The 13196-nt window shown below is 27.9% G+C and overlaps 1 protein-coding gene across 2 annotated transcripts in view; it reads right to left on the reverse strand.

Moving 5' to 3' along the window:
* The window catches only part of LOC135926493 (uncharacterized), a 50031-nt gene that overhangs the window by 24387 nt on the left and 12448 nt on the right, over positions 1-13196 (reverse strand). For both annotated transcript variants that reach the window (XM_065462382.1, XM_065462383.1), the window contains exons 4-19: positions 11113-11241; positions 10194-10425; positions 9949-10064; positions 9598-9752; positions 7560-7770; positions 7036-7156; positions 6350-6588; positions 4953-5442; positions 3649-3834; positions 3301-3374; positions 3030-3129; positions 2624-2946; positions 2215-2506; positions 807-949; positions 493-617; positions 20-197 (exon numbers count right to left, since the gene is read on the reverse strand). In XM_065462382.1, coding sequence (XP_065318454.1) covers positions 20-197; positions 493-617; positions 807-949; positions 2215-2506; positions 2624-2946; positions 3030-3129; positions 3301-3374; positions 3649-3834; positions 4953-5442; positions 6350-6588; positions 7036-7156; positions 7560-7770; positions 9598-9752; positions 9949-10064; positions 10194-10425; positions 11113-11241 — 3114 coding nt within the window. The remainder of the gene's footprint in view (positions 1-19; positions 198-492; positions 618-806; positions 950-2214; positions 2507-2623; positions 2947-3029; positions 3130-3300; positions 3375-3648; positions 3835-4952; positions 5443-6349; positions 6589-7035; positions 7157-7559; positions 7771-9597; positions 9753-9948; positions 10065-10193; positions 10426-11112; positions 11242-13196) is intronic.

Raw genomic sequence — 13196 nt, forward strand, 5'->3', positions numbered from 1 at the left:
TAACGAAGTTTAAATTTACCCCATATGGGTGTAACTACATTCAAAGGGTTAAGTAAATAAGGTCCATCCCCCTTAGCAGTTTCCGCCTGAATATTTATCTCGTAATTAGTATTGGGAGAAATCAAATTTTCCAACACGAGCGGATATAAGTGAGTCGATGTAAACCGGTATGTTACAACCTCGGATTCGCCGGTTTTCTATAAATATTTTTTTTACACAATTTATATCAAACTTTTATGTTACATTTTAAAAAATAGTTAAACTTATAAGTGTGTAGAAGAAGTCGATTTTGAAAATTTATTGTATTTGAAAAAAATAACTTTAAAATTAAAACATGGGATACAAATTATAAAAAATTTGTGAATGGATAAAAAGAGAAAGGATACATTAATTTGATAGATATGACATTTTTCCGTGCATTATTATACTTTTATCAATAAATTTTTGGGTAGTAGATGGTACAAATAAATTATTTTTAAAAATATAACAAACCTTTTGGACGATTTTAATTCTGTAGCCGAGAATATTGCCCCCTAAAGGGTTGGGTGGATTCCAGGCCAGAGTCAATTCGTATGGTTTCACGTTGGTTATCTTTAGATCTGTCACTCGACCTGGTACTAAATATTAAATTCGGATTACAATTAATTATCCACCGGATTTATTCATGAATGCTTACCATCCTTCTTTCTATAACTCTCTCAGATGTTATAGTTTTATATTTCTTTCTTTTTTTTGTTTTTTTCCTTCTTTCTTTCTCTCCTTTCTTTAATATTATCATGACTCGAGATGTAATGTGGTATACAAACTAGAATCAAGCGTTTTCGCCTTGAGCACCAGAGGTTGGCTCATGAGACCGGCCTGACTTACGGTAACTATCTCTATAACGTAATTCGTGTAAGATTTCAAATGTTTCGCTCTGACTTCCAAAACCTCCTCGTTTTCTGCTTCCCTTGTAGTTATTATTTATATTGTGAATATTTATATTGTGAATATTTATATTCTATTTTTGTTGATTATAGATTAAAAAAAATATTTTCCTTAAAACTTCAGTAATAAATTATAAGTGTCTTAAGAATCTAGCAGATCAGAGCAGTGCTTCGTTTGCCCGGATCTTTATCACACTTTTTTAAATAGTAGTTGTGCAGGACAAAGACCGAACCCGTTTATTTCTATTGAGCTTTTCGGCTTGGCCCGTAATATTTTTTTATGAAAGGAAAGCGGCATGAATTTCGCTCAATTTTTCAGCTTTATATGTTTTTAAAGCTTCAGTTCGGCCTATCCTGCCGGACCGTCTCGCGGGTCACGCCGACCTCTTGTAGATAGTACTTATCTTTCTAATTCCAGAAAATTTATGATACATTTAGAGATAATTTATAAGAAAAGGCCATATATATATTTATAAAATGAAAGTTCAAAAGTTAGCGGTAAAATTGTCGTTCAAGGACAGTTAGTATATTTTTAAATATAAAATAAATTTACGTTATAAATATTTTAAATTTTAAAAATTTACTAAAATCTTAGATTTGCTAAATCCTACTGCACATATAGTAATAATATGATTTCTTGTAAAAATATTTTATATATTTGTAACAGGTTTCTTATAAAATTGTAGATATTTATCAAAATGCTATTTTTACTACGGTAGCTGAACAGCCTTATAAGAAAGTTGTTACAAATATATGTTTATATAGGAGACAATAAGATGTATACAAACCTTGATAATTATTGATCATATATTATTTTCCTTTTTATATTTTATTTTTAAGCTTATTGATTGTAGAAATTGTTAAAGATAACATAAAATATTGATAAACTATTTATTCCATTAATATTTTAGAAAAAAAAGTTACAATATAAATATAAAGGTGTTGTAAACTAACCTAAACCCCATTCCCCTATATAAATGGCCCCGATGTATTAATACGGGAAAAATTATTGGAATGGTTAAAAAAGTTTCAAAAAAGAAGGAAAAACAAGTTGTGAAAAAAAAACATTATGAAATGAATCATAGTATTACTGTACTTACGTTTTATAATAATTATGTTCAAATGCCCTCTGCTTATTATTTACCTAGCGATTCTATATTTTGTCTATAAAAGACACTTCCCTCTCCCCTACCCTTGTGAATAATTTTTAGAATTTAAAAAAAAAATTATACTTCAAAATAATATTAATTTTTAAAAAAATCTTTTATTTGCATCCTAAATATTTTACTGATAGGTTTCATGGGCGGAATCATCAATGTCATACCCGCTATCGTATTCGTTGTAAGTCCGGGAATAGACCGTGTACATCATAGTTCCGGTTATTCGGTTTTCGTGTGTACGGTTATAGCCAGATACAGGATTAATAACTGGTATCGATGTTGGTTTTTGGGTGGATGGTGACGGATAGATGTAAACGACAAAATACTCAAAATGGCCAGAATCAGGGATGAGCCATTTGATGACTAAACTGTTTTCTGAAGGATCTATAACGACTCGAGATGAATCTACCATTTGTGGCTCTAATATAATAAATAATATTTTTTTTAGACTTATCAAATTATGAGATTGCGGTTAAAAAAATTCAAAAGCTCAAATTCATGTATACCAATATTTTAAAAAAAAATTCAAATATTAACTAATATTAAAGCTCGTTTGAGAACATGTCGCTATTTTCCCGTTCGAAGCAACAACGGTTAAAACTGCGTTATAGCCCGAGCCCGAAATCAAACTATGCACCACTTTTTGAAACTCTAGTTTAGGGTCATTCTTTTTATCGGCAGTGTAATTCCTTTCAAGTTTCCTTATCACATCGACCTTGAGTATACCGGATGGATGTTTAGAGATGATTTTAATCTCGGATCTGAAAGATGAGGACTTGGGGTTTCTGGGAATCTTGCGAGAAGATTGAAATTTGTTAGTGGAATCACTGTAGGAGGTATCGATTGGAGTCAGTGTTATACTATTTATATAAATGATCATTACACAATACCCAAATTATTATGAGGAAATGTTATATTCGTTATTTTAAATTAAATGATATACCGATAGTATCGAAAATACCCCGAAACATTTTGAGCGATGGAGAAGGTAACTTGATCGGTTGTTGTTTTGAGAACAGTCAAGTTGGAGGAGCAAATAGGGGCTTGTATATTTTTGTAGAAATCAAATTATTTGGTGCAATATGCGAAAACCTACAAAATGATTACTTATCACTACTTTAATGTTAGTTTTAAAGTTTAAATTTAGTTAAAATAAAGTATTAAGTATACTAAATAATTTTATTAGATACTCTTTTGTAAAAAAAAAATATTACTAGTGATAATGTAGGTTGGCTGACTAAACGAAAGTACATTGGTATAGCCATGCGAAACCGAATACAACGAAATTCTGAAGATTTTAAAAATATATTATAAGTTAGTATTTCATTCTTGGCAATATTTATTATTATATTTTTTCTCAAATTATATCACCGAAATTGCGTCCATTTTGTTAATCTTTAAACCATAACTTATTAAACTCTAAATATAGATAACAAAAAAAATCGTTTTGTAAAGCGTGTTATATACTCATTTAATATTGGACATTTTTTTTAATGTTTAAAAAAAAATGCGAAATTATGAAATGTTAAATAAAAAAAACAATATTTTGAAAATATAATTACTTGTATTTAAGCCCGTTATAAAAATTAGGCAACAATGCCCCGATTCTTCGATTTTCGTTTGTCGAAAAATATAATGAAGGATTTACGATTAGAATATACAATTCGGTGTCGACAGTTTCGAAAACGAATTTCTCGGTCTCGAACGCTCCGTAAATGGCGGTGGACGTATCAACCGCGTGGTCGTGGCTTCGAACGAAAAAATTTATTTATTAGTTAAAATTAATCAGTTCATGATGTACGGTCAAATACCATAGATAATTAATAATAAATCTAGCTTTTTTTTAAAAAAAATAAAATCATTCCTTACTCATATATTATAAGATAAATTTGAGTAGTGACAAACAGTCAATCAAATTTTAAATTATATTTATTATAAAATGATAATAATAAGCGTGATATAAATAGTATTACGCTAACCCTTAGAGGAAATTATTGATCCTCTTACATTCATCCCCATTTTATTTTTATGGCAAGGATATCATTTTAAAAAAAAAGAATATCATATCGATTTTATGATCTCGAACCAACTCACAATTCCATATAGGACTATATAAATTTTCATTATTTAATATCTTATTATTATAGCTATCAGTGTAAAATGCCTATAATTTTTAATCTAATATTTATATAAAATTTTAAACTATTACCCCTAAACATTCAAATTTATTTTTGATAACAAATCCCCACTTTCCCTACTGCTATTTTATATTTCGTCCATCTAAGCGTTATCTCAAAAATCCCCCCCCCCCCCGTAAATACAAAATTTATTGCTGGTTTTACCCATAATTTGAGGTGTCCTTATAATATAAAAATTTGTTTAGAAAAAAAAGAAAAAAAAACATAAAAATAAAATATGTCCAAAACATAATTTTGAAAAATTATATAAAATTTAACATAAACAATTTCATTAAATTTTAAAATTTGCGAAAGTTATAAAACTTTATTTCCCGCTTTCCTTAAAATGTGAAAACTTTTTCATTAAATTTTAAAATTTGCGAAAGTTTTAAAACTTTCTTTCCCTCTTTCCTTAAAATGTCAAAACTCAGGCTATAATCCTTTCGGATTCAACTTCCAAAAAATAGTTCGGAATCGTTGAACAATCATATCCTATCGGTTATATAAAAAAAAATTTTTTCGGATCGCCAGGCCTAATGGTTCAATAGAGAGCTCTATTTTTCAAAAATGCATTCTTATTTTGCAAACAAAAATCTTTAGAGTATATTTTATCTATATCGATATTCACGAGAGCAAATAAACATTATAACATTCGATTATTAACAATCTTTGTTTTCAGTAAGATTTACCTAACATTAGACTTAGGAGCCGTCGGAAAGAGAGCTTGTTTGACTATCAAAAATCTATCAATTCTTGATTGTTGTTTTTTCAACTCCGGGTGACCTTTCATGTAATCGTCCTGGTCTATTTTCCAATTGAGAGATATATCGCTGAATGAATGATCCACTTCAAGAGATGATGAATTCTTAAGGCAACTTTCTTGTTGACTAACATCCGTAACCAATGAATCAAAATCGGTACATGAATAATGGTCTTTATTCCCTTCCGCGAGTGATGAAAAATCGATTAATCGAGCCGGGCCGATTTCAGACTCCGCATCAAATCGTGATTGAGAATAGAGGCAGGATAATGACGTTGTATAGTTAAAATCAGTATTGGATAAGGGAAAACATGTCGGATAATAAATCGGATCGGCTATATTTAAAACCGGGTTGATGTTAGATGAATCGAGGTTGGAGGGATTTATTGAGTAGAGGTTGTTTGAAGTGGGGATAGGGGCTGTATATATAAATATAAAAATACTAGTTGATATCAGAATTGTTGAAGTTTCTAGATACATAATATTGTATCTATATATTACCCAGATACATTTTAAGCTGTATTTGTATCTATTTGTAGATATAATTTGCCAGTCTTTATTATCTTAAAATTCTTTTTAATCCTTTTGTATTGAATTTATTAAATATCTCTGAGTTTATTTCTATCTAACCCTAGATAAACTTTGATAACGAAAATATTGTATAATTTTTATAAATATTAAAAAAATTTATATGCGGCAAATTTCAAACTTGATTGGACTGGCTTCAAATTTCAGAAAATTCAATGGAGTGGCACAGCTATTAATATGAATTTTTAAAGTTTCCAAATGAAATTAATGGCAAAAAAATATAGAAAGATTTAATATTACATGCTATTCAACAAAGATATGGATAATGGTATAAATTTTAACACCCATTTAACTTTGACAGATTATCCTAAAAATGGGTGTGGTGATTTTATTATACTTAATATTATCCTATTATTTTTATTAGTGCGACTGAAAATATGTTTAGGGATGCCTTTGTGATAAAAACTATGAGAATATTTTATTAATAAAAGCTAACAATAATATTTTATAATCATTAAGTGGTATATTTTATAATATAAACAAAATATCAAACTGAATAAAAAATGTTTTGTTCAACAAAATTAAGTTTTAATAATAGATTTTCAATTTTGGCGTTATGCACCTTAATTTATTATGATAAAAAATATCTTTATATCTTTGGTGGAAATGCATCTGCATCAAGATAAAATTTTCAGGCCATGTATTTGTATCTAAACTTATATTTAGGCCATGTATATGTATTTGTATATTAGAAAATTTGAAAAGCATTAGGTAGGATATGAAAATATGTATTTTTACCTATAACGAAAGACTTCAAATGAGATGGGGAGTAAACAATTCGCTGGTTCACCTGGACACCAGAACGGATATTGAGTTCATATCGAAATCCGGGTCTTAAATCGGTAATATCAACCGTGAAGGGGTGATTGGCATACAATGATGATTCATTGACATGATGACTAGCTATGTTAAATTCAAAAACTTTGAAGAAAAGCGGGTTCGACGAAAGAAACGAATAATTTGAATTGCATTCAATACTTTAAAATTGAAAATATAAAAATAAATAACTTACATTTGAAAATAAAAGTCACTTTAAAATATTATACACACTTTAGAGAACTTTAATAACCAAAATTAAATATTATTATCATAAAAAAAATATGTCGAAATCAACAAAAATTTGGAAATAATAACATTATAAAAATTTAAGACTAACAAAAAACAATAAAAATGTTGTTTGGTAAAAAATATTTTTATCATTTACGGTTAGGCCTTTATATTTCTTCATATTCATCCTCCTCAAAATATGAATTTCTTGATTATAATATAAGATGACTATCTTTCTTAGCCGTCTTTCTTTTTCTTCCTTCCTTTATTATTTTTTTTCTTTCTTTCTACATGAAAGGGACGAAGAGGAGAGGGAAGATGATGGTCCAATTCTCACAATAATAAATCGATAATTTCATTTTTTTTCTTATTCAAACCTAATATACAGCGTATCGTTGGAGGTAAATGGGCAACTGTCCGCAAAATACTGATTCAATAGAGCCCTGTAACTGGTTGGACCTATTTGAAACAAGGTTACATTGCTGGGTTTGATAGGAGCTTCATTTTACATAAAGTATATTAATATATATATTATTTTATTTTTTTTAGCAATATTGAAATTATATTTTCTCCCGCGTTTGATTGGGGAGGAGGTACTGTGGTGATTTTATAGATGTGAGGGCATATTATACTACCCTATCTTACCCTGAATTCATAATTAACGCGAATTCGCGGCGAGGTATATAAAAATTAATTTTTTCAAAAAATAAATAAAGGGGGTGTTGGTATATGAGAATATACTGATTAAAGAAGTCATTCTTAAATAAATGACGACAAAATATAAAATAAAGAAAGAAAGAAAAAAGGAAGATCTGTGATATCAAGAATATAATCTTTATTCCATTTCTAATCTAAATTTAGAAGAAATTCATTAATAGATAATTAAAATTTTTTTACAAACCAATGGCAAATGTGACGTATGGATCATGGAGGCTTTTGATCGTTTCATTCATCTCAGATCTAAATACGGTACTTAATGTGGCGTTGTATGAGCACGCGCTATCAAAAATAGAACCTACGGATAGAATGGTATAATTTCGAACATTTCTGGGAATTTTGAAGATATGGATGGGAACTGCAGTTGTTTGGCCATTCATGTACCATATTTTCAGCTAAATTAAAAAAAATTTAAAGATGGGTAAGAAAATATTATATATGAATTTAGTAATTTTATTAATAGGATTTTTAAAATAAATTATTTAAAAGGGGTTATAAAAAATAATTATAATAAAATGAGTTATTAATTACTTTATCCTATTATAAAAACCACTCTATCCAGTAAAAAAAATAAAATAACATCCTAGAATTTTCTGAAATAACAAATATTGTAAAAATTTTATAAAGTAAAGAATCGCTAAATCCAGACCGGGCTCAAAAGCCTCTTGAGATATTTTGAATTTTTTCAAAGATATTTTTGCAAATTTTAGATGAAATTACTCCTTTTTTGCCAAATGAACGTTTTCAAGTTTATAAAAGTTAACACAGCCTAACAAAATCCTCTTTTTTTACTTTCCATCATTGAAACAATTTTAATCTTCGAATTTTCCAAAGTTGTTAAAGTATTTAGATACAAAAATATGGTATCTATTTAGATGCTTTGTAAGATACATTTTGATATATTTTTATTTAACGCTTTTTATTAAAAATAAAAAAATACTTAAATGTAATATTCATTTTATTTCATATGAACATATAATTTAGATAGATATGTATTAAAAAATATTAAGACTAATATAAATAGAAAAATTTATATTATAAAACTTGTATATAAAAAAATATATATAAATTAAATATTTTTTTTTTCCTTTTGAATTTATTTATCTCAATTCAAGATTGTAAGTAAAGAATATTTCTCTCATGTAAAGGAATATATAAATTTTTGCTTAGCCATGTCCCCCATTAATTATTTTAAAACAATACCATTGATGCATACATAAAATTATTTAATGCAAAATAGCTATTCAGCTGACTTTTAATGAATAAATTATAAATTCAAGTAAAAAAAATTTTTTTTTTAAATAAATACTAGTGTTAAATGAGAATTAGTTCGAAAGAACGATATAAATGGGGATATTGATATTTCATTATTTTTTTTAAACTATTATTTTCTAATTAAATATGAACAAAATATAAATATGTTTGTTTAGGTATATTTTCTGCTCTCATAATAAGAGTTTCTGCAAAAAAACATCGAACCCTGTATATAAGTGTCCTAGTTTTATTGTAATTTTTATAATATTAATTCATTTGTTAATGTAAAATGTTAATCATGAAGATTGCAATTATAGAGAAAAAAAAGGATTTTATGATTATTATTTTTTTTCTCGGGAAAATTTCTTACAATATTATATTTTTATGCTTTTAGAATAAATAAAGAATTTGTATTAAAGTTTCAGAATATTATTCAGATCCGTTTATCAATTTCAGAATATTATTCAGATCTATTTATCAATTTCAGAGTATTATTCAGATCCGTTTATTCAGTTTTTTTTAATAAGTAAAATAAAAATTGTAACTGTCGTTTTTAGACGATGTATCTGTATCTAGATCAATTTGAAAAGTATGTTAACAACTCTGGAATTATTCACTAAAAAAATTAATTGAAAAAAGCATAAAATAGTAAAAGAAAGATTTTACCCCCTAGCTCCATTTCAATCAAAAAAAGGACTTTAATTAAATAATAAATAATAGAAAATGACATAATTTTGAATATAAATCTTGAAATAATAAAATGATTTTAAAAACAAAAAAATTCGCAAGATATATTCCCCCATCCCTTCCATAATGGAACTAATCTAAGACTTTATTTCCAATTTGTTGATGGGGGTTGGGGGGGGGGGGTTATTTCAAACCCTCACTCATCTAAGTGGCAATCAATTCTGAAAATAATATGAATCATCGTAAAAAAAATTTTTTAATGGATAAGTTATCATTATTACTTCGTAATAAGTGGAATTGGAGCAAGAATATTTTTTCTTATCGTAACTAAGTTGATGTAAGGCGCTAGGAATCCAAAAAAAAGTGAGACTCGCTGGCGCCATAGAGGATACGTCGGCCGGATCCCCGAGAGTCAACGAATCGACGCTAAATGGAGCTGATAATTATTATTATATTATATTATAATTTAAATTTAATATTATCAAGGTCATCTATTGACTTTAATTTGTAGGGAGAAAATAAATGGAATTTGAAAACATATTTTTAGAATAAAAAATTACAATTAGAACATTCATCAATCATCATCAATCCATTTTTAAAATCATCATAATACATTAAAAATATATAATTACGAGTGTAAATGGAAGTTGAATGAGCCTGAGTCAGGCTATTATTTTGATACACGTCGATATTTACGATGTATTTTGTACAGGCGTCCAATTCGTGCAACCGATATGATGTCTCTTGACTTTCAAAGAATAAATATAAAATATATATAATATAACTTGAAAATTACTATATTTTATTTTATTTAACTTTCTTTCTTTTAAGTTACTTTGAGTACGAAATGAATAATATCATTAAAATTATTATGAACTTTTTAAAGAAGCGGTTCTCAAGGTTTTTCCCGTCAGATGAAACGTTCAAGAAATAAAATAGCGACGTTGGATAATAGAACTGAGTGGTAGTTCCATTCCAATCCACGAGGAATGAAGTAGAGCTCAAATCACGAATTAATAAAGGGTCCGACGATGGGCGTTTATTATCGGTAATAGTGTCGAGAGTCATATTATCTGGTTTGGCCATTGGCCAATTGATTTTGTTCAGAACTTTCGAAAAGGAGTAAAATATAGGAAATAGAAAACGTTAAAATAATATGTTATTTATACTAAAGCTAATCACTCTTAATTCTTAATTTATTTTATTTCCTTTCTTTGTTTAATCCCTAACCCGGTAGCACAAATTCTTGAATTAAATATAATGAGTCAGACAATTAGTAGAAATTTTGTCAATTATTTTTGGGCTATAAATAGTAGTCTTTCGTAATCAATTGTTTCGATTTTTTAATTTGTAAGGGTGAAAATATTCAAATGGGAGTGATAGGAAAACATGGCGGCAAATATTTTAATCAAAAGGGGAGGGCAATTAATGTATAATTTTTGAACGGGCCAAATCGGATTCTAACTATAATTTTAAAGGTGCGGGTGTATTTTCCCTAACTCAATCAAGCTGTTGTCCTATGTATTAAAGACAATGTTTGATGATAATAAATATCAAAACGATGACATTCTTATTTAAAATTTCGGGTAAGATGCCTAATGATTGATAATAATAAAAAATAAATTAAATTGTGATTCTGAGAATTAGATAAAATTGGGAATAAATATTGGTTGGTGCGAGGTTTAGTGCAACGGGAAAATTTTTATTCCAAAATTTAATTTGATAAATTTTTTTAAAAAAAAAGAATAAAATGAATGAATGGCGAAACAAATAAAATAAAACGTAATATTAAAAACTTTTTCCAATATCGATATATGCCGTTTTAAGACTCGATTTGGTTTCCATTTTATCCCAAAACCCACTAACGGTTTGAACGATTATTTTATTTTCACTAGCGTTCCATTTTTCCCGAAATGATGTGAGATCTATTTAAAAAATAAACATCCATAGTTTTACATAATTGGCGAAAATCGGTTCATAAATGCGTGCGCAGAAAAAAAATCTACTAGGCCTTAAGGAATCACCACCCCCCCCCCCCGGTTTTCCCCATGGTTGAACTAACTTTTGTAATAAACCCTCGAAGCTCAGGTTTAGGCAAAAAATTCGCTTACACCGGTTGTAATCGGATAAAAATCGTTAGATTTTTCAACACTTATTATCAGAAGATAGCTGTTTGTAAATTCATTATTAACTAAACATAGATTTTTGGTTTTATTAATCTAAGACTAAATTCATGGTTGGACACAATTTCAGTCGATCAATTTACAAGATCTTTTAAATTGAGTAAATTTATATTGCTGCATATCGTGATTGGAGTTAAAGATTGAATATCATTAATAACTAAATATTGATCTCATCAAAAGATTTAATAAACTCGATTAGCTGTTAAAATCGCTCTGCATCGTGTCCACAACTAATAAAGCCTGAAAAGAATAATCGTCCAATAGAAAATTAGATAAATCAAGTGATTGTATCTACTTCCCTTCCCGGCATTTTAAAGTTCAAGGGTACTTTCCTTTAATTCAAAAGAAAGGAAATGAAACGTATACACAATCTATTCTATATCCTGGTAAAAAAAACCAAATGAAATTTATACCGTTATAAATATTTTAAAAATTTCGAAATAAAAATTAATAAAATCGTCGCTCGAAGCACAGTAAAACTTGTCTAATTTGAGCTTTTGCTAATTAGGGTAAAACTCCCTTAATTTGAAGAAAATTTTGAGTTCCAATCAAATTCCTATTAACTATTCTAAATCCTGATAAATTGGGCAACTGTATAAGTCAGGAATCTTAATCCCAATGGTGCCCAAATAGGTTTTACTGAATATTTAAAATAAAATAAAACTATAAGTACGAATGATCATAAAAAATATTTTTCGGTTGGAAACATCCATTTTAGATGATTAAATAAACACCATGATCACTAATCGAAAATAGAACCTCAAAAAATGATCAAATATTTCAACATTCGATTCGATCCAATCGAAATGAACAATAGAACGATATTAACAAAAGATCAAATCCCAATTTAAATAACCATAAAATTTAAAGGTTTTGTTGATTAAAAAAAATAATTAAAGAAAAATATACGATTATTTAAAATTCGATTCGAATAATCAATTATTCGCATTTAACGAATACCGGTTGGCAGCTGATTCCATTCCTAAGGTATGTTTGGATAACCGATTATTTGAAAGTTTATTTAAAAAAATAAAATCTTTTATCTCTAAAGTCAAAATGAGAGTTTGAAAAAAAAATTTTCAAAAATTTTTTACCTAAAAAAATGACAAATATTTTTCTATAATTTTTATGCATTAGAAAATCTTTCAAAACGAAACTAACAATAATAATTTTTCAAACTCTACACAAAATCAAATTTATATTTAAAATAAATTTTATTGGTCGACTCAAAATAGCATTAATTGTACAATGCAAGTAAATGTAATTTCGTGAACCATCTTTAGTGTGCCCATCATATATCTAAACCAGCGCGAAAATATTAAACACTTATTAATTATTTTCTAATTCTAACATGGCAAGTTAGGCTAACTATTAAAATAAATTAGAATCGGTTTTACCCTGCATTCACGGTTAGCGCGAAATTCGCGGCAAAGTATGCAAAATATGTTATATATAATAATTTTAACAGTCATTTTTGTAACTTAGCCGTGAATTTAACTATGAATGCAGGGTTACCGGTAAAAAATCATTAATAGAAATCCCCCCTTCTTCTTTTTTGTTAAAATTAGTGATCTGTATTGGGCCTAATTTTTCAAGCCCGGCCCGGCCCGAAACTTTTTTTAAAAAATTTTGCCGGCCAGGCCCGAACCCGAATTTTTTTTAAAAAAGTTTTGCCGGCCCGGCCCGTTTATTTAAAT

Source organism: Gordionus sp. m RMFG-2023, chromosome 3 (assembly GCF_954871325.1).
Source record: "Gordionus sp. m RMFG-2023 chromosome 3, tfGorSpeb1-WG-v2, whole genome shotgun sequence".
NCBI lineage: Eukaryota > Metazoa > Nematomorpha > Gordioida > Chordodea > Parachordodidae > Gordionus > Gordionus sp. m RMFG-2023.